Source organism: Zonotrichia albicollis, chromosome 23 (assembly GCF_047830755.1).
Source record: "Zonotrichia albicollis isolate bZonAlb1 chromosome 23, bZonAlb1.hap1, whole genome shotgun sequence".
NCBI classification, from domain to species: domain Eukaryota; kingdom Metazoa; phylum Chordata; class Aves; order Passeriformes; family Passerellidae; genus Zonotrichia; species Zonotrichia albicollis.
In genome coordinates, this window is record NC_133841.1 from 5,013,986 (window position 1) to 5,041,186 (window position 27,201).

The window sequence follows — 27,201 nt, forward strand, 5'->3', positions numbered from 1 at the left end:
AGTCCGGCAGCGATCGAGGCTCCCGGGCTCTGCGGAGGGGCTCTGGTGCCATCTAATGTCCCGAGGTTTAAATGCAGCTGCAGAGCGGGATTGGCGTTGGAAATCCAGGTTTGTGTTTGTGTGTTGATCCCAAACCTGTTCTCCTTTCTCCTCCTGACAAACAAACGCTGTGTAAATTCCTCGGCTGTTAATCTGGAATTATTCTGAGTTCTCCTCATAGGTTACTTTCAATAAAATGGGAGCTTGTTTGGAAACATTTTCTAACTAAAACATAATTTTTAAAATAACATCAAGTTATTTTCTGTCTTGTTTGCAGAAAGAATCAAAGAGCCGGGTAGGGATAGGAATGGTGTAGTTTAGGGTTGTTTGCACACAGAAATTTTTAGGAATTTTCCCTCTTGTGTAGCAGCACTGATGATTCCAAAGTGCAAAAAAGACATTGCTGGAGCTGGGAGGCTGCAATTCCCTCCTGGGCTTTTGTCTTTGTTTAATTTCAAGTGTGATCAGACCTCTCAGTGAGGGCTTCAGAACTTCTGCTCCTCTGTCATGAGCTGGGCCATGGACAACTACAGAATGTAAATCCCCTTTATGAAATTAAATTAAATTTGCTCCTCACACTCACGTTCACTTATAGCGAGTGTAAATGCCACATTATGGGTCTGGCAGTGAGGCTGAGGCAGAAATCTCCTCTGTAGGTGCTGGAACTCCAAGCCAGCCCTGGGCTGTTGTCCCTGTGCCCTCAGGTCTCTGCTGCTGTGCCAGTGCCCAGGATTTTCTTGTCCTGTTTCCATTGTGTCCTGAACCTCTGCTTTTGTCTGATTCCTGCCTTTTGTGTGCTCTGGGCAGCTTCGAGAAGGGCCGGATTTACACCTTTATCGGGGAGGTGGTGGTTTCCATGAACCCTTACAAGAACCTGAACATCTACGGGCGGGACACGATCGAGCAGTACAAGGGCAGGGAGCTCTACGAGCGGCCTCCCCACCTGTTTGCCATCGCCGATGCTGCCTACAAAGCCATGAAGAGACGATCCAAAGACACCTGCATCGTCATCTCAGGTAGGTGAGAGGGCTCTGCATGGTGATGAGCATCTGATCCCTGTGAAATTCCAGGCGGAAGGAGAATAATGGTTTGCCTAATGACAGCGTTTTATAAAAGAAACTTCATTAAGCTTCAAGCTGCTCATTTGCATTTGAATCCGTGTGTGGAGATCGGCACAATTATTTCTTATCTCATTCAAGAGCTGGTGCCAGCCAGGAGCTGGATCTGTGCCTGCAGAGGGATAATGTGAGCAGGAGCCCTGGGTCTGCTCCGGAGTGACCTGGGATCAGCAGGGCTGGGATCAGGGCTGGGATCAGGGCTGGGATCTGCAGGGCTGGGATGAGGGCTGGGATCTGCAGGGCTGGGATCTGCAGGGCTGGGATCAGCAGGGTTGGGATCAGGGATGGGATCAGGGCTGGGATCTGCAGGGCTGGGATCTGCAGGGCTGGGATCAGGGCTGGGATCAGCAGGGTTGGGATCTGCAGGGCTGGGATCAGGGCTGGGATCAGGGCTGGGATCTGCAGGGCTGGGATCTGAGGGGCTGGGATCTGCAGGGTTGGGATCAGGGCTGGGATCAGCAGGGCTGGGATCAGCAGAGCTGGGATCAGCAGAGCTGGGATTTGCAGAGCTGGGATCTCCAGGGCTGGGATCAGCAGAACTGGGATCTGCAGGGCTGGGATCTGCAGGGCTGGGATCAGCAGGGCTGGGATCAGAGCTGGGATCTGCAGGGCTGGGATCAGCAGAGCTGGGATCTGCAGAGCTGGGATTTGCAGAGCTGGGATCTGCAGGGCTGGGATCAGCAGGGCTGGGCTGGTCTCTCCTCAGGAGCTGCTGATTTTTGTCTCTGTCCTGACTGGAAAGGCAGCAGTGGGAGCAGGGCTGGTACCAGAGCGATCCCTGCCTGGATCCTGGCACTTCTTTTCCTTGATGTCCCCGTGCTCAGGCAGCTCTGAAAGGAGAGAGCCCCGGCCTGGGGTGCTGAACAGTGGCCCCTTGTGCTGCTGCAGGCCGGGCTTTCTCCTCTAACAATATTCCTTTGATCCTCTGTGTGCCAGCCCTTTTCCCGACCTGAGGAATCTCACAGCACAATTGCTCAAAGTCAGCCCAGCAGCAGCAGCCAGGCAGGGTTATGGCTGTGTTTAGAAAACATCCCAAGTGCACACAAAGATTGCTTTAAAAAGAAAAAAAAAACCAAACCACCCAAGCACTGTTGGGGTAGAATTGAGGTCTTCTGTCCAATGATTTGTTTTGCTTTTTTTTTCATCTGTTTGTGGTGTTTCTGCCCCCAGGTGAAAGCGGGGCTGGGAAAACTGAGGCCAGTAAATACATAATGCAGTACATAGCAGCCATCACCAACCCCGGGCAGAGGGCTGAGGTGGAGAGGTAAGGCCTGGGCTGGAAAAGAAGGGAAATTCTCCTGCTTGGAGATCTCTTTCTGTGGGCTGTGGAGCACCACGTTATCAGATGGTCTCTTGTAAATGCTGATTTATACTTAACTTTTCCAGGTACTGCTTTTACTCTGGGAATTTTGCAGTGTTAATTGCTGAAATCACATTAAAAAATTAATTTTGAAAGTTTAAAATCAAAACAGCATCTAGAAATACCATCCAGCCAATGTCAACCATCTAATGGCAGGACTCAATGATCTTAGAGGGCTTTGCCAACCTAAATTATTCTAAATCACTTTTCCTGGGGCAAATTGCCTGAAATTTGGGTGGGCTAGAAAAACATGTAGATTGCAAGGAGTGTATTCTGTGACCTTCCTGGCTCACATGATTCTGAATTGCAAAATGTCCCTCTCTGTCCGGGAGTAAAAGCTTTGGGGCAAAGAATGTGCCTTTCTGCAGAAACAGATTTAAACCTACCCCAAATGAACTTTTGAAAATGATTGAAAAAGAGTTCAGAAAATTGCTTTTAGAATTGAAATGTGTATAGAAGCTGAATTTCTGGTGCTGATTTCAGGGTGGGGGTCTGGTCTGTGAACCAAAGAGCATTTGCTTCCTCTGAGGAGCATTGCTGCCAGCTCCCAGCTGCTTTCCCATGGGATTGCTGATGCCATCCACACCTGCCCAAATCTGCCAGCAAAGAGCATCACTGCAGAAATGGCTGTGAAAAAAGAAATCCTGTGGTGTGAGTGTTGAAGCCTTACCCTTTTCCATCTCTCCATCCCTGCTGCAGAGTGAAGAACATCCTGCTGAAATCCAACTGTGTGCTGGAGGCCTTTGGCAACGCCAAGACAAACCGCAACGACAACTCCAGCCGCTTTGGGAAGTACATGGACATCAACTTCGACTTCAAGGGAGACCCCATAGGGGGGCACATCAATAATTACCTGCTGGAAAAGGTAAGGCACTCTCCTTTCCAGGCTTGCAGCCTTTGCTGGGGTTGCTTTTGCAATCTGGGCTTTGTCAGGAGGAAGTTTTCTGTTCAGACGTGTGCAGCAGGTGAGGAATGAGGGCACAGAAAATAAATCCAGGGCTGAAGTTTTCCTCAGTGCTGGCAGTACCCTGTTCCTGGACTTCCAGAGCTCACCAGCAACAGGGCTGTGTTACCCAAAGGATTTTGTGTGTGAAGTTTCATCTCAGTTTTTATTTTGGATAAAATTTACTCTCTGCACAGCTCCTGCTTTGTAATTCTTGCACTGAGCTCTCCCTGGAGAAAGAGATTTCCAGGGCTATAGGGAGCAAGTGTGCTTGAAAAGTGTTACTTTGGAATAATGCCACAGCCTTGGGTGAGCTGTTTGTAGTGTTGTTTTTATATATTCCAAGTGATCATGAGCATAATTATTTTTCTCATGTCATTAAGTGGTGGCTGAAAACATTGGAATATGCAAAACTGGAGAGCTCAGGCTGAGCCATTAACAGTTCTTGCTGTGTGAGACACGTCTGGCTTTGATTATGTGTTTGACCACATCTGCCAACACCCTTTTTTGTTTGTGTTTCTTTTTTGCTTCTCCCCTTATTTCCCTGAAGTCTATTTTCAGAGTAAACACTTTATTTTAAAAAACAAAACAACAAACCCAAACATTTAACTTGGGTTGCTTTGATGTAAGAAGAGGGCTGGGACTACAGCTGCAGTGACTTAAATCCTGATGATTTATTTATCCTGATTGTTTATTTCATATCCTTGACTTCTCCCAAGTTAAATTTGTTTCCATCTGAAAGCAGTGGAGGCTCTGGCCCAAATGCAAGCTGTGACAGACAGTGGCTTTGCAGCAGGAACACATCAAATCATGGAATATCCTGGGTTGGAAGGGACCTGCCAGGATCATCCAGTCCAACCCCCGGCCCTGCCCAGACACCCCAACAAACCCTGGGCATCCCTGGGAGTGGTGCCCAAACCCTCCTGGAGCTCTGGGACCGTTCCCTGGGGAGCCTGGGCAGTGCCAGCACCTCTGGGGGAAGAACCTTTCCCTGATCTCCAACCTGAACGTCCCCAATACAGCTCTGTTCCCCATCGCTCTCCATAGTTCAGACTTGTAGCATGAAATAAGGGCACATTGCTGGTTGACTGAATGTCTGCTGCATTTAACCCTTTTTTTGTGCTGTTTTACTCTGGGCTGTCTGCTGTATTTATCCCTTTTTTGTGCTGTTTTACCTCTGGAATGAGGATTCTGGAATGGAGCTACAGCTCCTAAAACAAGGCTCTTGTGTCAGAGCAGAGCATCCCCTGGTACTGTGGGTGCTGTCCTGGGGGTGTAGGAGTGGTGACCACCAGGCCTTTTGCATTTATCTGTAGTCACAGAGTCCTGGTTTTCATTTCCAGTGATTAAATCATTCTAAAACTAAAATGATGGTTTTTATTTGACTCTTCCATGAAAGCAACCCTGTGGTTCCCACATGGGACTCCTGGGTGGAAGTGGGACATTGCAGCTGTTACACAACTGCTGCTTTTGCCTGCAGACCTCAAGCTCCAGGGTCACACGTGTGAGATGGTGTTCCCAAGAGGCTGAGTGTGAGATGGGGTGGATTTGGGGTGTCCTGGTGGTCTGAGGGGACACTAACACCCAGCTCTGTCCTTTGTTCCCCCAGTCCCGTGTGATCGTGCAGCAGCCGGGGGAGCGAAGCTTCCACTCCTTCTACCAGGTTTGTGTCACAGACATCTTTTCATTAAAAATCATTTCCTTAGGATTTTTTCCTCCTGAGAAGCTGAGAGGCCTCAGGAACAAATGTAAACAATGGTTATCTGCTGCTGTGGAATGCAACAGGTGCATCTGGGATTGGTCTCATGTGGTTGTTTCTAATTAATGGCCAATCACAGTCAGCTGGCTCAGAGAGTCTGAGGCAGCTGCCTTTGTTATCATTCTTTTCTTTTCTATTCTTAGCTTAGCCAGCCTTCTGAGATGAAACCTTTTCTTCTATTCTTTTAGTATAGTTTCAATGTAATATATATAATAAAATAATAAATCAAGCCTTCTGAACATGGAGTCAACATTCTCATCTCTTCCCTCACCTGAAAAACCACTGTCACAGGTTTGTGTTCCTTTGTTGGAGCATTTGTCCTCTTGGGCAGAGCACTCAGGGCTTTCACCCTCTCATGTGTTGTGCTCAGGGTTCCCTTTTGCAGCATCTTGGGTGATCTTGGGTTCTTCAGTTCTCTGCAGGGGCCTGGGAAGATGGATTGTTTTCTATCCTCCAGTCCCATATTAACACATTGCTAAACTTAAAAGGAGGCTGACTAAACAAATATGAGAGGATATTGGACTTTGACTCACTGGTTTATGTGTAGTAAGCCTAATCCCTCTATTTTGTCTTGAAGCCTTTAGTCCATATGGAAGTAATTTGGTTTTTTGGATGTTCTTTAATGTCTTCCACATTGAGTGTTGGTTCCCTGTGTGTCCTTTGGGGGATATGGTCAGCCTATTAGTATAACCTTGATTCTGCACTGAAGGAAGGGGAGGTTTGTTTATTTTTTCCACTTTTTCAGTACTCCATGATGGCATATTAGCACTTTCCCCATGGATGTGTCATTTCCAGGAGGAAAAGTCTCTGTGTGGGCAATGTGCTTGCCAAAGCACAGCAGTGAACAGGTCTGGGAGGGGTTCAGGCTGGTTTTTATACACTTGTGACTCTAAAGGACAGTGATTTGTGGTGGCAGAGCACCTTGCACATTGTGCTCCAGATACTGCAGCAGTAATTAATATTTTCATTATTTTGCTTGTCAAGCAGATGAATAAGAGTCAGAAAAGAGAAGGATTTTATATTTTTCATTCACCATTTCTTAAAACTCTGTTCCTGCAGCTCCTGCAGGGAGGTTCTGAGCAGCTCCTGCGTTCTCTGCACCTCCAGAAGGATGCATCAGCCTACAGCTACATCTGCCCTGGGGCACAGCTCAAGGTGAGGGCTCTGAGGGACCCAGGCACAGCTTCACACTGGAAGTGCTGCTGGAAATGCTCAAAGCACTGCTGAGCTAGCAGAAGCTGAGATCAGAGGGGATGAGTAGGGAAAGGTGACACTGGTGTGCTGTTTGTAATGAGGTTTCTGGTACAAGATAAAGCACAAGTGTGCTTAGAATCATAGAAAATATTTATTTAACTCTATTCTGCTTAAACATACAAATATACCTGTGCATGCTGCATCTGCTTATAAACAGCAATAAAATGATTTATTAATAAATGCAGGTGTGGATGTTTGGCCCATTAGCAGGGGCAGACATCCCCTGCTCCATAATGGGTACCTTAAACTTGTGGAACAAAAAGCCAGAAGGACTCATTTTTTTACAGCAGATCTTGGAGTTACTGAAGCACTGAGTCTTTGTCTGACTTGTCCTCAAGGGGGAACTCTGAGCAGGAAAGAAGGGAACAAACCCATAAAGTGTTTAGACAGCAAGATCCTGAACACTTCAGATCCAGCTGGAGCTGTCCCTGGTGTTGTCCCTTTGAAGCAGGGCCCAGACCTGATTTCCTAGGTGCTTTTGTGAGATTCACTTTGGTACAGAAACCCAGAGACCTTCTCCCATGCCAGATGATTCTCTTTAAAACTGTGTATGCTAATCTTGAGAGGGGTGGAAAACAGAGATTTCCTGCTCATGCTCTGCAGCCTCTCAGAGAGTCTGTGAGTGCACAAATTGTCCCTGTTCTTCTGGGATTTTTTATGAACTCTTTCTCAGCAAATTCCAGTGGTAAATTTATTGTGCTGTGGTGGATTTCTGTGTCTCCTGCTGCCAGAATCTGTGTGTGCAATGCAGGATTCAGTGTCCAAGCACACAGATGGCACTGGAATAAGCTGGGAAACCTCATGACAGTGCCTTGCCTCTGAGAAACATCAAAGTGCATCTTGTTTCCCATGGGTTTGTGAAATCTTTGCTCCCTCAGCTGACTTCCATTAAAACCCCCATCCCAAACTTCTCTCTCCCCTCAGTGTTCCATTAATGATGGGGCTGAGTTCAAGGCAGTTGCTGATGCCATGAAGGTGATTGGCTTCAAGCAGGAGGAGATCCAAACTGTCTACAAAATCGTGGCAGCCATTCTGCACCTGGTAAGCTCCCTGCCCATGGGGATCCATCCCTGAGCCCATGAGGGCTTGAGCAGCTCTGATTTTCCTGCTGCACAAGCCCTTGGAGGCTGGGAAGGTGTCCAGCTCCCAGCTCCAGTGGTGACACAGAGTCCTTGCTGGAACAGGGCACTGCAGTGATGATCACATGTGCTCCTGCATGTTCCAGATCCCAAACCAGGCATACCACTAAGTGCTGGGAGCTGTTGTATGGTCTGAAAAAGGAACTGTTGGGGTTTGGCAGTGAGGGGATTGGGAGCTTCTGTCCCTTTGTGCCTTCACACTCACCTTCATCCCCTGCTTCACTTCATGGTGAAGGCTGAGCACAGGAAACACAGGAGTCTTTTAACTCTTTGTGTTCTGAGACTGAGGAGATCCTTCCTTCTCATGGACCCTTCTGGGAGCCACAGAGCCTCTCCTGCACAGCAGCAGGGAGTTCCTGCAGCTCAGCTCTCGTGTTTCCTGAGGAAAGAGGTGGGCAGGAGGAGGTTGGCAAAGAGCAACTTTATTCCAGTTCCTTTCCTCCTTGGAAAGGAATGGAGGCAGAGCAGAGTGGAGCCATGCAGGGAGGCTGGGAGACAGTCCAAGGGGTGTCACTGCTTAATCCTGGCACAGAAGGCACCCAGGAGCAGAGCTGCCAGTCCAGTCCCACTGGCACCGAGCTCTCAGCTTCCCCACACCATTCCCACTCCCTCTGTGGCAGGGGAGTTGCAGCCAGTGGTTTCATGGTGAGCTCAGTGAAGACAAATGCTACATGGTGCAATTCCCTATCCCTGGTCTCTGAATCTTGGGATGGCGTTTGATTAAATCTCAGGAAGTGCTTGATGTTGTTTGTCCCAAAAGCTGAGCTTTTGTCCAGTCCCACTGGCATTGAGCTCTCAGCTTCCCCACACCATTTGGCAGGGGAATTACAGCCAGTGGTTTCACGGTGAGCTGCAGTGAAGACAAATGCTACATCCAGCATTTGCATGTATGGTGCAATTCCCTATCCCTGGACTCTGAATCTTGGGATGGTGTTTGATGCTGTTTGTCCCAAAAGCTGAGCTGAACACTGAGCTGAACTTTTGAGAGAGCCCTTGCTGCTCCCTCTGACATTGGAGGTTTGAGGGTGTGGATGTGCAGGAGCCACCTTCCAGCTTGGCAGGAGATTTCCAGCCTGGACCAGCAGGTGGAATACAGATGGAGTTGGGGTGTGCTGATCCCTGTTAGTAAAGGGCAGATGGAGAAATGCTGCTGTTTGCAGGGAAACCTGAAGTTCTACGTGGATGGAGACACCCCCATCATCGAGAACAGCAAGCTGGTGTCAGTGATTGCTGAGCTCCTGTCCACCAAGGCCGAGCTGGTGGAGAAGGCGCTGCTGTTCCGCACGGTGGCCACGGGCAGGGACGTCATCGACAAACAGCACACGGAGCAGGAGGCCACCTATGGCAGGGATGCCTTTGCCAAGGTGGGTGCAGTTCCCTTCCTGTGACACTCACAGACACATCTCTGCTGCCTTTGCCTGGGCACTGAGGTGTGCAGCACAGACTGGCAGTGCCCAAGGTGGGCATTGCTGCCAGAACTGTGCATTTTTCAGTGCTCAGTCCCAGCAGGATTCCTGGGTGGGTCAATCAGCACAGGGCTTGCTGTACATCCTGCAGATTTCTCTCTGAACCTTGGTGCTCCTGAGTTCTGTAGGTTCTGTGGCACCTCCCCATCCCTGCCCTTCCAGCAGGTCCAGAGATTCCCACAGCAGCAGTGCCAGGCACACCAAGGAGGGGATGGGCTGCAGGCTGGGCTGGCATCTGCAAATTTGTGATATAGGGAGGAATGTGCTGTGAAATGGGATCCTCAGCTTCTTTAGAATGGAACTGTAACATCTAGAATTCATGTTGGAAACACAAAGTGGTATTTTAAAATACTTTTTATGAAGAATGGTAGAATGGTTTGGGTTGAAGGGACCTTAAAGACCATCTCTTTGCAAAGGTGAGTGCAGTCCCCTTCCTGTGACATTCACAGACACATCTCTGCTGCCTTTGCCTGGGCATTGAGGGGTGCAGCACAGACTGGCAGTGCCCAAGGTGGGCATTGCTGCCAGAACTGCACATTTTTCACTGCTCAGTCCCAGCAGGATTCCTGGGTGGGTCAATCAGCACAGTTTACACAGTAATACACAATTGCTGTACATCCTGCAGATTTCTCTCTGAGTTCTGTAGGATCTGTGGCACCTCCCCATCCCTGCCCTTTCAGCAGGGATCCAGCTCCCACAGCAGCAGTGCCAGGCACACCAAGGAGGGGATGGATCTGCAAACGTGTCCTACAGGGAGGAATGTGCTGTGAAATGGCATCCTCAGCTTCATTTTGCAGATAAATTCAAAGAGTAGAGAGTGGAACTGTAACATCTAGAATTCATGTTGGAAACACAAAGTGATATTTAAAAAAAAATTCATGAAGAATTGTAGAATGGTTTGGGCTGAAGGGACCTTGAAGACCATCCTGTTCCAACCCCCTGCCATGGGCAGGGACACCTTCCACAGGAAAAGTGAGTCCTGATGGCAGGAGTGACAATTGTTCCTCCTCTGTAAGAAATCAAATTATAAGGGAGGAATGGTTGAAGTTATGAAGGTCATTGATAATTAACTTGACTTCTTTTCCTGAGATAATGTATTTACCCAGCTTCACAGCACATTTTGAACATGAAGACTTTGAAGACACCTCTGCCTACAGAACATTATCTTTGTGAAAGGTGAACAGGATTATTCTCCTGTCATTGTGTTCAGTTGTTAAGTTTCTGTGACTGACCTCTCTCTTGCTCTTCACTATTGTTAAATAATTCTCAGGAATGGTGCTTATTAGGCAGCTGAAAAGCTGACTGGAATCAAATCAGGGAACTGCTGCTCCCAGTGACCTCAGTGGGATTTCAACTTGGTATAAATGAGTTTTGGAAGAAAGAAAACAAATACTTCCATAGAATATTTGCTTCAGTCAGTAGCTGCTCACTGTCACGACCATGACCTGCAGCTTTGATGGAGGCCTGGGATGAGCTGTGTGGCATTTCCTGGGGAGAGCTGAGGCAGGGGCAGGCAGGAGCCCTCAGTCTGTGTTTCCTGCAGGCCATTTACGAGCGTCTCTTCTGCTGGATTGTGACACACATCAACGATGTCATCGAGGTGAAGAACTACGACACCACGGTGCATGGCAAGAACACAGTCATCGGGGTCCTGGACATCTATGGCTTTGAGATATTTGACAATAACAGGTGAGCCACCTTCCAAAGCCCAGCGTTGTGCCCTTGCCTTTCCCAGAGCACTCATCACCTTTTCTTCTCGTGTTTTCGCAGCTTTGAACAATTCTGCATTAATTACTGCAATGAAAAGCTGCAGCAGCTCTTCATTCAGCTGGTTCTGAAGCAGGAGCAGGAGGAGTACCAGCGAGAGGGAATTCCCTGGAAGCATGTGAGTGCTTTGGCAGGGCAGTGAGGTGCTGTGAGGTCAGTGTACCAGCACAAGTGCTGGACCTGAAGCTGTTCCACATGAGGTTCCAATTGATGGGACATCTGTGTCCCCGCCAGCTGTCCTGCCAGGAGCTCCCCAATCACCTCACCACGCGTCTCCTTGGGAAAATATGGGACTCCAGGTCTGAGATGAAACCTTTTGTGGCTCCTCTGTGATGCCACACACATAACTCTGGGTTTCTGTGCTGAGTGCTTACAGATTTTTCTGGTTGTTGATGGTAATTTGTAAAAACCTTGACTTTTCCTGTTCATGCTCACTTCAGAATGCCAAGGACAGGATGTGCAGTGTCACTGTGGTGACTGCACACAGCTGAATTGTAAAGGCCATTTTAAACAGCATTCTGCAGTAGAGATCTTGAGATGTATCTGAGGGGTTTGAAAAATCACTTTCTGTGCTGTTCAGTGCAGGAGAGCAGCCTGCTTTGTGTGGAATCAGAGATCTGCACATTCAGAGCTGATTGCTCCTCACACTGGCTGCTATGGCCAGCACTGGTACCCTCCCATTTCTGCAGCCAAGGTCACCAACAGCCCTGTCCTTTGTTTCCTGCAGATTGATTATTTCAACAACCAGGTCATCGTGGACCTGGTGGAGCAGCAGCACAAAGGGATCATTGCCATTCTGGACGATGCCTGCATGAACGTGGGCAAAGTCACCGATGAGATGTTCCTCGAGGCCCTCAACAGCAAACTGGGCAAGCACGCTCACTTCTCCAGCAGGAAGGTAACCCACAGACCCTGCTGTCCTCTGCTGTCCCTTCCCCACCTTCTGAGGTGGAAGGAAATGAGGAAAAGGGCTTTATGAGGGGGGTTTATTGGATTCACTGCGACTGAGTGTGGGATGAGGAGCTCAGAGCAGCTCCAGCCGCAGAAAAACCCGGCAGAGGGAGCTCCAGCCCATCCAGTGCCTCATCCCTTTTATTCCGGGATAAAAGGAGCCGGAGCTCGTGCCTTGACAGATCATGATGTCATCTGGAACCAATCGATACAGCCGCCTCGGCCCACGTGTTGTTCTTCCCAGGCTGCTCTAATACATAGTGACAGTGAAATTATTCACACTCCTGCATTATTACAGCGCTGTGATTTGGGCTTTTTTCATCCTCATTGGCTGCACAACGTGCTTGTCTCCCTCTGCACCTCAGAGCACCCAGGCCCCTGCCTGCCTTTGTCTGGGCTACAATGGGAGAATTAAAAGGCTTCATTTATTCCTCACTTGGCAGCAGATTGCAAAATGGTCACCAGCCTGATTAATTTGAGAATCTTTCACACAGAGTAATCAAATCAGGGCCTTTAGTTTGATGTGTCTGTACTCAGAAACGTTGTCTAAAATGCATGGCTCAGAGTGCTGGTCCCCCCTGCTCCCTCCCACCCCAGCACAATATTTTATGTAGGTCAGAAGTACCAAATTAGCCTGGTTGTGTAAGATATGTGCTAAAGGCTGCCTCTGGGAGGCCTGGGATAAACAATGGATCTGGCTGGGGCTGTCTGAGGAGAGGCCAGGATGAAAGTAAACCAAAACCACTTTTTCCTGCCAGATAATAATTTTCCTTAAATGCCCTTCTGCTGCAGCACAGCTGATGCTCACCTGCCAGGTGCACCTGAGCTCAGGGAGGGGGACAGGGGGCTTGATTCCAGTTTTGGCCCAGATTTCACGTGCCTGAGCAGCGACATGGAACATTCTGAGAAAACTCACATGAAAATAAATGTGAGGCCTGGCCTGGGTTCCTGTTTGAATACAAACTGCTTCCTGCAGCGGGATGGAGTCTGGGATCCTCTGCAGGAGAGTGCTGGGGAGTGGTTTTGTTTCTGGAGCTGTCTGGTCAGTGGATGTCAGAGAGGAGTTTGGTTTCTGTTCTGTCCTTGCTCCCACATCTGCCCAGGGGAAGGGGCCCTGCCACAGAGGGAGCAGGTGGTGCTTTACTGCAGTGGCAGAAGGGGATGGAATTTCAGGAGGTGCTATGGGAGGCTCTAAAATGAACATTTAAAAATAAAATCTGCTCAAGTCCTTGCCTTTGGGAGTCCCCTCCCAGCAAGGAGACATTAAAGGGCAGCAGTGCCAGCTGCAGCGTTCCTCAGCAGGAGGTGGCGTTGTCACAAACTGCCTGCACAGGCTGAGAGGGAGGCAAGGAATCCTGCTATAAATAATGGTTATGGAGGGGCTGATGGATCTGCCTGCCTTGCTAATTTCTAGTTAAATCAATAGAACCTTGAAAACATTGACCCATAAACCTCTCAGCATAATTATTATCTTTCCTCCCCATCGCATCTCTGCAGACATCCCAGAGCTCTTCTTCAGTCCCACCCAGAACTGCTGTGGGAAGCCTGAGCCTTCTGAGCCAGGCATTTCTATCTTGGATTCAAACAAAGGGTTTGATTCCACCTCATGCAGTGGCTCCATGCAGATCCTGTAAAGTTCCACCCAGATGGGAGCTGTTCCCAAAGAGTTAAAGTGCATGTGTTGGGAACAGCTCCCATCCCTCATGTTCATGCTCCACTGCTCCCTGCAGAGCTGCTGCACTCAGGCTCCATGTGGAGAAGCTCTGGGGGGCTGTGGTGCCCTAAATAGTCGTGTCCTACTTTGTGTACCCTGCTGCTCCTGGCTGCCAGCGTGGAGGAATCACTGCCCTTGTCCTGGGCAAGGCCAAACGAGCCAGGGCAATGCTGAATAACACTTCCACCAGCAGAATCTTGTGTTCCTGGAGCCTGGGTTTGTCTGATGCTAATCTGGATGTGCAGGTGTAATCTGTTCTAGTGGCCCTTCCCAAGATCACCATTTGTATCCTCAGCCTCTCCAAGTTCCATTGATTTTCTGTTGATATTATACCTTGGAGGGATCAAGGGCAGTGACAGACAGTCCACGAATGCCTCAGTTTTCAAATTGTGGAGAGAATCAATCTCAACAAACTGATTGTGAAGGGAAGAGTATCAGAAGGCCCGTTCCAGTCCTGATGTTGTGCCTCCCAAGCCACTGGGCTGTGGTGAATGCCCAAGTGAGAGCCCAACATAGGACAAATGTGTGCTGATAGCTTGACATGCTCCCATTCTTCAGGAGCAGCCCAGGACCCTCCTGTCTTCTTGACAGGGTTTTTGTGTGGTCTTCTTGGTTTTTAAATCAACAGAGAATTCCACAGCTCAGATACTCAAGTGAAGAGCTCCTTCCTCCCTGCTTCCCTCCCTCCTCCCTTTTCCATTTTAGATTACACCTCTCACCTCTTTGTTTTTAAATGGCAAAACACATTTTTCTTTGTCTTCTACTACATCATCTCCAGGGTTTTTGCCATCATCTCTGGCATTTCTTTCCTAGCCTGGGGAAGCTGAGTTTGTTGGCCCATCCTCCCAGGGCAGTCAGTCACAGGGGATGGGTTTTGCCCTTTAAGCCTCTCCCAGTTCTCCATGTCCTTGTTGATGAATGAGGTCTGTTAAGATCCCTGTTGAGAGAGGAAGGGATGGTTTGGGGCCCATCAGTTCCTGTGAGCTCTGCCCTTTCTCAGTGGGACTCCCTGCCCTGCTGGGGAGTTCCATTTGCTCTGCTTTGCCCTCATTTAGCTGTTCTCAGTGATTGAGTGCCCCCAGCCAGCCCCACGACCTCCCCCTTGCCCTCAGATTATTTCAGATGCTGTGACAGCACAGGCTCAGGGCAGGCTCCCACAGGATTCCCATCTTTCCAACACCTTTCTCCTGTCTTTACTCACCCTTGGATGCTGTGAGCTGTCAGTGAGGAGCCTCCTGGAAGGGCTCACAGAAACCCAGGCAGGTGATCCACTCTATCAATGCTCTTGCTGGTCTTTTTTTCACTAATTTCAACTGCAGGAAACACAAAGTTGAGACAGAATCACTCCTTTGGAAAAAGCCAAACCAGCAAACAACAAAATCCCTGCTTGCTGTTATGGCTCCTTGCCGCCTCTCCAGAGCTGGATGAGCTTTCAGAGGAGCTGCCAGCTGTGCCCTCTCTGGTAGCACAGACACATTTCTGTTGCCACTTGGTATTTACCCCTTTTATTGACTTGTTGGTTTGAGCTGTGTTTAGGTAGCTGAAAAAGGCACTCCCCAGGCCCCTGCTGGGAACAAAGCTGCAGCAAGAAAAATGGCTTTGGTATTGTCTCCTTTCTTCATTTTCCCTGTGTTCTGCTGCACCTTGGGCATCCATCAGCTCTGCAGCTCCTGCTGCTCCCTGATCCTGCTATTCTGGATTTCCTGGAGACCTTGGTACTCCCCCTTCTGATTCATTTTGTAAAATATATTGGTTTTTTATCTGTTCTTACACTTTGAGCCAATCTATTTTGTGTTCTTGGACACAGGTGAATTTTTGGAGTGTATCTCCCTGCTCCTAATCATCCTTCCTGCTCTTTATTTCAACCATGAGAAATTCCTCTTTTATTTCTCCGAGACTTTTTGTGGCTAGCAGATATCTGCTCATAGCCCTTGGTGTTGTTCAATTCTGCCTGCAAAGACTTAATTCATCTCCTGCTCCTTTTGCCTATAACAAAATCCTCATTCTTATCTCATACTCCCTTTTCAATTAAGCCAACCCTGATGGATTTTTTTGGCTCCTGCTGTTCCTGAGTGTTTTACAGGCACTGCTGCTGAACAGCTGCCACATGGGCACTGGATGGATGGGATGGGATGGGATGGGATGGGATGGGATGGGATGGGATGGGATGGGATGGGATGGCAATCTGAGCCTGGAGCAGTGGTTCTGCAGAAAGTTCCCTGTTTGAGGGGTGTCAGATGACCCTGAACAAGCTTTGCTGCTGTCACAGCACTTGGCCCATTTCTGTGCAGAGGAGTTCCACTGCAATGGCAAAAACACATAAAGGAAGACTTTAAAAAGTAACAAATTAACTCGTGGGTGCAATGTTTCTCTACAGGCACGAGTGTTCTTTTTGCATAATGGTGTTTCTGGGATAGTATCAATTTCTTTATGAAATTATAGGCTCTTGCAGTTCCATTTGTACAAGCACATGTTCTCACAGTGCATCCATGAAAACATTTCCCCAGCAGTGCCTTTCACATCTGCACATGCACACAGAAAGTGGGATTCCTGTAGTTCCCAGTGCTATTTTGAAGGCAGGTTGCTCTTCCACGGAGCTTGTAAATCCAGGGCTGTTGTTTTAATATCAATCCATGGGTGGTATTTTAATGTGTGAATTTGTTTCAGCTTTGTGCCACAGACAAAACGCTGGAGTTTGACAGAGATTTCCGGATCAAGCACTACGCCGGGGATGTGATGTGAGTTCCCTTCTGAAATCAAGCTGCACATTTTATTTTTGTCTTCCCAGCAGCTCTGAAGTGGCACAATATTCTGATTTACTGCTGCTTCTGGTGCAAGCCAGAATAGCTGTCACACACAATTACAGAGTGCAGCACTTGCTTATCAATTAAATCTTCTGCTGGTGCCTTGCTCTACAGAGTGGGAATTTGTACTTGGAGTGAAACAAAAGGAGAGTGAGGGGTGGGGGTGAGGGGAGAGCAGTGCTCCAGGGGAAGAAAAAGGGAAAAAAGGCAGCAGTGTTTATGCAAGAAAGCTACACTGAGCTAATAAAGTCTGGTTTAGACATCTGTTTGGTGTGATTATATAACTCTGGCTTGAAATTCTCCAATCAGTTGGAGCAGGCTGGGAGCCCAGGGGAGACATAACCTGCAGGAGGGATCAGGGCAGGAGGGCTGGGAAGTGCTTGCCTGGAGCCTGCAGGAACAAGTGCAGGAGGTGAAGCAGTGGGAATGGAGAATGACTGGAAGTGAAGGATGCACATGGTGGAAACCATTTGGTGTGTGGAATATCACTGGAGTAATTTAATGGTTTAGAATTTGTGTAACTTCCCATGTCAGAAGAAAGGGAGTTACTGAAGGAAGGATTAATGATTTCTTTTACCTTGGGATTAATTTTACCTTTAATTTCCAAGAACAACCAGTGTGATCAGACTGGAGCCCTTATAGCACAAGCAGGTTATCCTCTGGAATCTTTGCTGAGCAGTTCCTGACAGACATCCCTGATTTTAGAGGGTTTTGGGGGAGAAAATACAAGGTGCTGTCTTAGTGGCTGAACCTTCTGAACTGCCAGTGGCTGACAAATGGGGTAAAAGCAAACTGAAATGTGGGAGGAATCACAGATAGTTCAGGCCCAGGGTGGGCAGGCCCTGGCACAGGGTGCCCAGAGCAGCTGGGGCTGCCCCTGGATCCCTGGCAGGGTCCAAGGCCAGGTTGGACGGGGCTTGGAGCAGCCTGGGATAGTGGAAGGTGTCCCTGCTGCCATGGCAGGGGTGAAACTGGATGTCTTTTAAAAGGTCCTGATTTGAGGATGGCTCCATACAGGGATTTGCAGGTTGTGGGTTGATCCCAGAGTCTGGAGGTTGGGTGCAGCTTCCCAGGGTGGGGTCTGGAGCTCAGGGAACATCTGCATGGAGTCACTGAGGGGGAGACTTTGGACCTTTGCCTGCCTTGAGACCTGGAGAAGAGATGGAACCCTGGAACAGTGACCTCCTCAGTGGTGTTCCTGTGGGAATAGTGGAAGGAAAGAATCTCAAATGTGTGTGTTTCTGTGTGTGCTGATTTCCAGGGCAGCTCCCAGTCACTGCTCAGAGGCTGATCTGGAGCTCAGACTCTCCACTGAGAGAGGGGCAGACTGCTCAGATTGAAAAACAAACCTGAATTTCTCTAGGATTTAACACGAACACACACACTCAGTTAAGAGACAGAATCCTGAGTGTAAATCCTGAATTTGGGCCATTAGCATCTGCTGTGTCTGTAGGAGTGCAGGGATGCTGATTCCACAGCTCACAGAAGGACTTTGCTGCTTTGCAATTAACTCTGGTTTTCCTTTATTTTTTAGTTACTCTGTCACTGGATTCATTGATAAAAACAAGGACACTTTATTTCAAGACTTCAAACGCCTCATGTACAACAGGTAGGAATTTTAATGAGGTGAATTTTAATCTGATCTCTCAGAATCCTTTTTGTGTGGAGTGATGCTATCAGAGACTCAGGTTTTCAGTGTGTGTGAATAAACACATTGCTTTGGGATTTGATCTTTGTACATCTCCCATGACCCAGAGGCTGTTAGTTGGATTTTTCAGGTTAAAGTCCTTATTCTGTACATGTTTCTGTTCTGATGCAGCCTTTAATTGAACAGAATTTAAAGTGGGGTTTTTTTTGAAACCAACTGATTGTGCAATCAAGATAGTGCAGAGCTTGCTTGTGCTGCCTGATTTGTCATTAACCCATTGCAGATTTACCATCACTGCTCTGTCTGTAATCAGTGCTGAAGATGCTGGGGAGCTTTGGTCAACGGCAGAAATCCTCAGCCCCACCTAAAACACCTTTTTTTGAAAGAAATGATGAGATAGATGTGAATCCTTTCATGTCTGCAGTGATGAGAGAAGTGAAACCACGAGGTCAAGCAGAAGTTGCCTTAAGAAGCAGATTTGCAATCCTGTCAGAATGTGGGTGGAAGTCCCCATGGAGCTGTTTTCCTTCATCTGGCATTAAACAAGTCCTCATTTTGTAATCTGCAGCTTCCAGGGGCTCTGCCCAGAGGACAGTGGGCACAAACACCCTGCAGTGGTGGGCTCTGTTTACCTGTACAGATGTTGAATTGGTCTGCAGCCCTTGGGGCTGACTGCCTGTGCTCCCCTGAGCAGTCCCACTGTTCCTGTTTTCAACACTTCCCGTTGACCAGAAACCTTGCAAAATATTTGCTGTGTGGTTTTATCAAATTTAGCCTGTTTTCTGTGAAGTCTCTGGAAAATCCTGTTCCCAAACACCACTTGCAGCACATTAAAGCCTGGGACAGATTGGCCACTAGATTGCTGTAAATGTGCTCAGTTTCTGTTTGTTCCTGAACTCTTGCCATCCATCAGGGCCAGTTTACCTCACCCTGAACTCTTCAGAAATGCAGGCTAAAGTGTATAAATTACTTCATATATAGAGAGAGGTGCAAAAATGTGGCTTGAACACAGGTGACAGGTTCTAAGGGAGGGTGCTGTGGGTCTCCCTCTCCTTTGTGTGGATTAAATCCTTCCTGTTGTGTCAGTGAGGCAGCCCCTGCCTTTGATGGATCACTCTGTGGGATTTTCACTGTCCTAATCTGCACATCCTGATCTGAAGGGAGAATGTGCTGCTTGTTTTTCCAGAATGTTCATTTGAAAGCTTGAACTTGCTCTTAAGAGCATGAAATGTTGTGCCCAGGAGTCTCACCCTGGCTTGGGTGATGCCCTTGAGCTGGAAGCAGCAGTGGGTCTGGGTAAAACCAACTGTTGGATTGTCAGGGCAGTGGAATTCAAGAGATTCTCTTGCAGCTCCAACCCTGTGTTGAAGATGATGTGGCCTGAGGGGAAGCTGAGCATCACTGAGGTCACCAAGAGACCTCTGACAGCAGCTACTCTGTTCAAGAACTCCATGATTGCCCTGGTGGACAACCTGACACTGAAGGTAAAGATCCCTGTTTCAAAATTGACTCCTGATGAGAAGAGTGGCTTCTCCCTGGAGAGATTCCCATTTTCCCCTCACTGCCATCCATCAGGAGCCAGGCTGATCAAAGGCAAAGCAGCCTTGTCTGTGCCAAACAGGCTTTGGCTGGGCAGGTTTGGAGGGAGGATCACCTCCATCCCTCATGAAGAAGGTGAATTTTTGGCTCCTCCATGACCAGTGCATCTTTCACTTGTAGGAAAGCCAGTCTGTCTTAGGGCTGTGGTTCCAAGTCAAATTCAAGATTCACTGGGAGGTTCCTGTGTGAGTCTCAGTGTAGTCCTTTCCCTTTCTTCACTGTCCTAAACTTATTATTATTATGTCATGCTTAGCAAAGCTCTTTGGGCAGAGGACCCAGAGATGCTGTTCATGGTGCAGAGGTTCTCTCTGGCGTCCCATGCCTGTGGCAATGCAATACAGACCTGTGTGAGTTCCTTCTTTCCTCCTCTTTGCCATGCCAGAGGTGTGGAGGGAAGGATTTTGTTTCAGCCCATATTTCAGTTTGATGGTAGAAGGCTTTGCTTGGGCAAGCACCACATTGAGTGATGGAAGGTGGGGAAGGGGATGCTCAGGAGGGGCTGTTGGAGCAGCCCTGGGAGCTGAGCTGAGATCCCTGATCAGTATTGGGGTGTTGCTGGAGCTGGGTGGCCTTGCTGGGCTCCTGGCACTGGGGTACTGGTGTCTTAAGTTTTCTTATACATCAAGAGTTCTATTGTCATTATGGTGCAAGGATTCCATCCTGCCACAGTTTTGGGCCTCCTCGATGTTTCTCACAGACAGCTCCTCTAAGCACTGACCTTTCCTGGTCCTTGCAGTTACCATCTGACTCCTCTAACTCCTAACCCACCAATCCACTCTTTTATACCACTGTTCTTATTGGCTACAGGTGTGGCCTGTTGAGATCAGGCCTGCTCCTAGTCTTTAGTAATTGGTCCAGCTGCAACACGTTGAGGGGATAAGATTACATTCTATATCACCTTCATTTACCCACACTGTATCCCCCTACAATTCCCTCTTTTTCTTTTTACCACAGAGTTGCAGCATTTCCAGAAGTACATATTCAAATAAATTAACATTATGACATATTTGTATATTTCATTTAGAACTAAGAGTTATACAAGTGTTCAAACAGCATATTATAGTACAGATTTATATATATTTCTAATTGTTAGTTCAGTTCTATAGCTTTTCCCAGTTTACAAGGCACTTATCTTTAAGGTCTTTTATGCTCATATTTAACAACGACCAATAGCTGTAATTGATATATTTTGCCAATGGTTTAGTACTGAAATCCTGTTTCCCTGAATCCATGGGGTTATATGGTCAAATCCTGTTTCCCTGAATCCACAGGGTTATATGGTTTAGTCCCAAATCCACAGGGCAATCTAGTTTAGTATTTAAATCCTTCCTCTCCCAAATCACGTCGGGGTCACCATTTGTTGTCTTATACATCAAGAGTTCCATTATCATTATGGTGCAAGGATTCCATACCACCAGAGTTTTTGTACCTCTTCAATGTTTCTCATAGGCATCTCCTCTAAGCACTGACCTTTCCTGGTCCTTGCAGTTGCCATCTGACTTCTCCAACTCCTGATCCCACCAATCCACTCTTTTATACCACTGTTCTTATTGGGGGATAAGATTACCTTCTATACCACCTTCATTTACCCATACTGTATCCCCCTACAGGAGATGAACAGAGAGCCCAGGGTGCTGGGGTGTGCTCACAATCAGGATAATTAAGCAATCAGTCCTCTGAGTGTCCTCTCAGGAGCTGTGGGAGCAAAGGAGATGGGTCAGAGCACAGCACCAGTGCTGGCTGTGCACAGAAGAGAGAGCTGCCCTCACTTCTTTGTCCAGAGTTAGGACATGGAATCACACCTGATTTGTGGGGTCCCCAGGGAATGGTCCCAGGAGCAGCTGGACAAAGCTCCAGGGGTGGGATTGTGCAGAGCCAGGAGTTTGACTGGGTGATCTCTGGGGGTCCTCCCAACAAAGGATATTCTGTGATCCCATGATTCTGTATTTTTGTGTTCCTGTACTGGAATGGGTTTGATCTGAGCTCTGCAGGAGGGTCTGGGATCCACCAAAGCTGCCTGGAGATGCCAGCTGGGCCCCAGTGGGGAGTGGAGCCCCCTGGCTCCCCTCAGAATGTTTTACCTCAGAGCTCCTGGGAAGATGCCCCTGTGAGCCCACACAAGGCCAGGCCTTGCTAAAATAGGCACCAGCAGTCAAAATTGAGAGAGTGCCTGCGGAGGCAGAGAGGAGCTTGCCTGGATGGCAAATCCTGAGCTGGAAGGTGGCTGTGACCCTGCTGGGCATGGGGACAGACTTTATTCTGTTTTCCAAGGAGTCAAAACTGATCTGATCCATCCATCTTCCAAATAATCTGCTGGCTGGCCCTGCCCTAATCTGGTGCAGGTGTGAGGAGTGCCAGGAGCTCAAGGAGAGGAGCACTTGTGGAAGGAAAAGTTTCTCCTTGGTGCTGTTATTGCAGCTCTGGTCCTACAAAGGCCTCCCCCTCCCTCCTACAGTGTGGGGAGCCTGAGGCAGCCCAGGAGGGGCTCAGGACAGCAAAAATCCCTGGGGGTGCTGAGGGGAGAGCTGTGATCAGGGCACAGCAGGTAAGTTCAGCAGGCATGCATGGAAAAACTTCCTTTCCTTGTTTATTGGAAAAATTATTCCAGGCCACCTGGGAGGTGGAAAAATAGAATAGTTCAGAGAATGCTGTGCACTGTGGTGGTTTGAACAATCCCTGCAGCTCCCAGCAGGGCATGGAGAGTCTAAATCCCACCTTATCCATCTTGAAGCAGTGGGTGCCAGCGTTGCTCACTGAAGGCTGCCTGGCTTGGGTGGAATTAATTTGCTTCAATCCATTTATCATCAGTATCTCCATCATAATTACCAGCCTTTCCAGAGGTAGGCACAAGCAGGAGCTGTTTCCAAGTTAAATTCACTGGGAGGTTTCTGTGTGAGTCTCAGTGTGGTCTTTTCCCTTTCTTTACCTGCCCTAAACTTTCATTGAGAAGTTTGCATTGAAGCTGTTGGTGTTTTTGTGATTTTCTGTTGAATAGCAATGAAGAAAAGAATATTTCATTAGCATTGAGATACCAGTGCTGATAAGCATAATTTAAACTCAGCGTGCTCCAAAATCAGATTTCTTGGAGTCACGGAATTGTTCAGGCTGGAAAAGCCTCTGAGAATGATTCCAGCTTATCCCCAGCATGGCCAAGGCCACCACTGACCCCTCAAGTGCCACATCCACACCTTTTTTCAACATTTGCAGGCATGGGGACTCCACCACTGCCCTGGGCAGCCTCTTCCAGGGCTTGACAACTCTTTCCATGAAGAAATTTTCCCAATATCCAAACTGAACAATATCCAAACTCCCCCAATATCCAAACAGAACAGTATCCAAATTTTCCCAATGTCCAAACTGAACAATATCCAAATTTCCCCAATATCCAAACTGAACCCAGCCTGAGGCCATTCCCTCTCCTCCTGTCCCTGTTCCCTGAGAGCAGAGCCCAACCCCACCTGGCTGTCCCCTCCTGCCAGGGAGTTGTTTGTTGGTGAGACCCATCCTGCAGCCAGGCTGGTGTCACTTTAAAGTGTGTAAATTTTGGGGAGGTTCCTTAGACAAAACCCCTGAACACAATATTTGTGTTCTTCAAGCAGTAAATCATTGAGCTGACAGCTCCTGTCTGGCTGCTCTGCCCTAAGTATCTCTGTGAGGTGACTTTGGGGACAGTTAATGATATATATATATAATTATTATTATAATAATACATGTCATTAGCAAGCAATAATTGGGTATTCAGGCCATGCCAGCAAGATGCTGGTGATGCACAAAGAGCTGGATGCTCTACCAGCCTGGACACTTGGCTCTTCCTTCTGCTGGGCTGGAATTTCTGCTGGCGAAGGCATTCTCTGTTTTGGGTACCCCATCCCTGCAGTTCCAGGTGCTCTCATCCTTTCGGGGGCTGTTACTCATTTTTCCTGTGCTGAATTTGGCCCTGAAGCTGCTCCAGTGGGGAATCAGCAGTGACACTCTCTGTGTGCCTTGGCTGTGGCTTGGACCCTGCAGGACTTTTTGGGAAGCCTGTGGTCCCAGCTGATGGAAACAGCTCTGAACACAGGGTTGCACAAACTGCTGAGGTCTGGGGGTGTCAGAGGAATAAAATTCCTTAGGGGAGGTAACACCAGTTCATGTTTTTCTCAAAAAATCCAAGTTGCAGATAGGTTTGAGTTTTGTGCAGCTTGAGCTGATGGTTTATTGACATTTCCTGGTGTGCCCAGTGCATCCAGTGCTCCTTGCTCGCCTGGGCTGCTCTGCCTCAGAGCTTCTCTGGAAACTCCTTCACACCACATTTATATGCTCAGTTTCTGCAGTCCTCAACAGGGTGGCAGCCCAAGAGTTCCTCTTTATTGATATTCATGTTTGGCCTCCCTGGAAAGCTGCAGGGTTTTGGCTGTAGCAAGAGTATCTTTAAACCCTCCTTTGGGGGAATAGTCTCCAAAAGTGCCAATTTAAGTAACAATAATCTTGGAATTTTAGAATTGTTTAGGCTGGAAAATACATTTAATTAAGATCGTTGAGTTCAACCATCAGCTCAGCACCACCAGAATATCAAAGTCTCCAGTAGCTGCAGCATTAAAATTATTTAACTTCTCTGCTATTTAAAATAACAAGCTTTAAAATTCTCTTTTGTTGCTAGTCTGGTTTAAACCTGACTTTTGGTGGTGAAGCAGAGCTCTGCAGTCTCTGAGAGGAGGGGCAGGTGTTGAGGTCACTGGGATGTCTCAGGAGCTTCCCTGGGGTCAGTTCCATGGCAGGGGCTGTTCTCAAAGCTGGTTTTCATTTCAGCTTCTGCAAACACAAGTCCATATGGAGACACTGGAAATGTGGCTGGAAATGCCACACCTCCAATCCTGGGGGCAGTTTTGGGGCTCCCAGAACAGGAAAGAGACTGGAGGGGCTGGAGTGTGTCCAGAGAAGGGAATGGAGCTGGGGAAGGGGCTGCAGCCCCAGGAGGGGCTGAGGGAGCTGGGAAGGGGCTGGAGAATCCCTGAGGGAGCTGGGAAGGGGCTGGAGAATTCCTGAGGGAACTGGAAGGAGCTGGAGAATCCCTGAGGGAGCTGGGAAGGGGGTGGAGAATCCCTGAGGGAGCTGGAAGGGGCTGGAGAATCCCTGAGGGAGCTGGGCAGGGGCTGGAGAATCCCTGAGGGAGCTGGAGAATCCCTGAGGGAGCTGGAAGGGGCTGGAGAATCCCTGAGGGAGCTGGGAAGGGGCTGGAGAATTCCTGAGGGAGCTGGAAGGAGCTGGAGAATCTCTGAGGGAGCTGGAAGGAGCTGGAGAATTTCTGAGGGAGCTGGAAGGAGCTGGAGAATCCCTGAGGGAGCTGGGAAGGGGCTGGAGAATCCCTGAGGGAGCTGGAGAATCCCTGAGGGAGCTGGAAGGGGCTGGAGAATCCCTGAGGGAGCTGGGAAGGGGCTGGAGAATTCCTGAGGGAGCTGGAGAATCCCTGAGGGAGCTGGGCAGGGGCTCAGCCTGGAGCAAAGGAGGCTCAGGGGGCCCTGTGGCTCTGCACAGCTCCTGGCAGGAGGGCACAGCTGGGGGACAGGGACAGGAGCAGAGGGAACGGCCTCAGGCTGGGCCAGGGCAGCTCACGGTGGATTTGGGGAAGATTTATTGATGGAGAAGGTGCTCAGGAATTGGCCCAGGGTCCCCATCCCTGAGGGGTTTAAAAGCCATGTGGATGTGGCACTTGGGGACAGGGGGCAGTGGTGGCCTTGGCAGTGCTGGGATCAGCTGGATTTGATGATCTCAGAGGGCTTTTCCAGCCTGAACAATTCTGTGATTCCATGAAATCTGGTTTTGGAGCACACTGAATTTAAATTATACTTATCACCACTGCTGTCTCAAAACCTCCAGATTTCCAGAATCTTTTAGGCAAAAATTTCCTAGGTAGGAAAAAGTACTTTATTTTCTCCAAAACCAAATCACTCAAAACAAAAACTGGCTTTTCCTGTTGCTATGTGCCATTTCTCAAGCACATATTTTACTGCCCAAGCCCTTTTCTGTGTGGTGGATTATTTTGGGTGGCTGTTTTGTAAATCCTGACACAGGAAGCCCTGTGGCTGCCCCAGCTGTGACTGACAATCTTCTCTGGGGACTCTTTGAACATGCATCTCCTCAATATTTCTTTTATCTTTTTCCTCCTCCTCCTCTGTAACTCCTTTTGTCTGACTCTTCCTTCCATCCAGGCTGACAGGCTTCACCTCTGCTAAGTGATAATGTCATCATTGTGACTGATTGGACACATCCAGCACAATTTGTCTGTCCTGTCCCATCCCCTCTCTCATGTAAGGAGCTATAAAGTACAGAAAAGAAACCCCTCAAGAAAGAGTTTGTTTAGGGTGCAATGGTTTAAAACTGGTTTCGTTTCTTTTTTAACACTTAAAAATCTAAAAGTCGCTCAGCTTGATGGCAAAAAAATAAAATCAGCTGCAATTAGACATCCAAAGAGCTTTCAGAGCTGGGGCCTTTGTGTCCCTGCATTTCAGTTCTTCCCTTTACAAACTGCAGTTCTCTGACAGCAAGAATGGGAGCTGCATAATTATCCCCCTGAAGACTGGGGCTTGGGGATTTGGAAGCATGGAATAATCTACTTTAGAATTTACTCCAGGAGCTGTCGTTTCTGAGAGGCTTTAATTACACTGTAATTGCACTGATAGATGATCTCCTGTCTGTGCAGGCACTTCCCATTCCTGCTTTCCAAAGGATTTCAGCCTTTTTATGTGAAATGCAGGCACAGTCGTTGCTCTTTGTGCTGGACCTGAAGGCACAGATTGGAGGGGTTTTGAGGGACTTTGAGGGGTTTTGCATTTGGGAGTGGCAGAGCTGTGCTGGGGGATTCTGTGGCATTGTGGGGAGCAGCTGGGCCCTGGCTGCTGCTGTGTCAGCAGTGAACAAGTGACACTTCTGGCATTCCTGTTCCTGATGACATGTCCAGGGAAGCTGGGGCTGCCCCATCTCTGCAAATTCTGGAGCCACCTGGGATTGTGGATCATCCCAGGCTCTGGGTGATCTTCACAATCCCCTCCAACCCAAACCATTCCATGGTGCTTTAATTTGGATTCTCTGTTCCCAAGGTTTGCAATTCTGTGGAATATTTGTGATATCAACCCCTTCCAGGGATTGAGATGGTTTATAATTATCCTGCCACCAGCTGCAGCACAGGGCAGGTCTGACCCCATCTCTGGGTTGGAAAAGGGCTTTATCCAACATGGAAATGCAGTGGCTTGTGGCAGCTTTCAGGATGGGAGGCTCTGCTTTCCCAGGTTTGCCTCTCTTGGCTCATTCATGGCTCACACTCATCCCTGGGCTGGTCCAGGGGCTGCAAAGCTTCAGGTTGTGTCAGGACTAGCCAGGACAGCCATGGATGATCCTGTTCCCTCAGCATTGCTGAAGGGAAAGGACAATTTGGGACCCTTCATATTATCCTGAGATTGGGTAAGTGACCTCAAATCATAGAAATAAGGCTGAATAGACAAATCATAGAAAATAAGGCTGAGGGGGACCTTGGGAGTGCACCAAATTCACCTCCTGTTTGAGGACACCTCTGCCTGTATCTTCCTTTTGCAGGCTCTTCTCCCCACTGATGGATGTTCCCTCCTTCCCACAGGCATTTTGTTCTCACTCCTTGTTTTCCTGAA

At 48.4% G+C, this 27,201-nt stretch overlaps 1 protein-coding gene across 1 annotated transcript in view; it reads left to right on the top strand.

Moving 5' to 3' along the window:
- Positions 1-27,201, top strand: part of MYO1D (myosin ID) — a 172,532-nt gene that overhangs the window by 43,404 nt on the left and 101,927 nt on the right. The window contains exons 2-14 of the mRNA XM_074557944.1: positions 847-1,055; positions 2,328-2,421; positions 3,217-3,382; positions 5,070-5,123; positions 6,279-6,374; positions 7,398-7,514; positions 8,773-8,976; positions 10,622-10,767; positions 10,849-10,963; positions 11,573-11,743; positions 16,178-16,248; positions 17,849-17,923; positions 19,314-19,446. Of these exons, the coding sequence (XP_074414045.1) occupies positions 847-1,055; positions 2,328-2,421; positions 3,217-3,382; positions 5,070-5,123; positions 6,279-6,374; positions 7,398-7,514; positions 8,773-8,976; positions 10,622-10,767; positions 10,849-10,963; positions 11,573-11,743; positions 16,178-16,248; positions 17,849-17,923; positions 19,314-19,446 (1,651 nt within the window). The remainder of the gene's footprint in view (positions 1-846; positions 1,056-2,327; positions 2,422-3,216; positions 3,383-5,069; positions 5,124-6,278; positions 6,375-7,397; positions 7,515-8,772; positions 8,977-10,621; positions 10,768-10,848; positions 10,964-11,572; positions 11,744-16,177; positions 16,249-17,848; positions 17,924-19,313; positions 19,447-27,201) is intronic.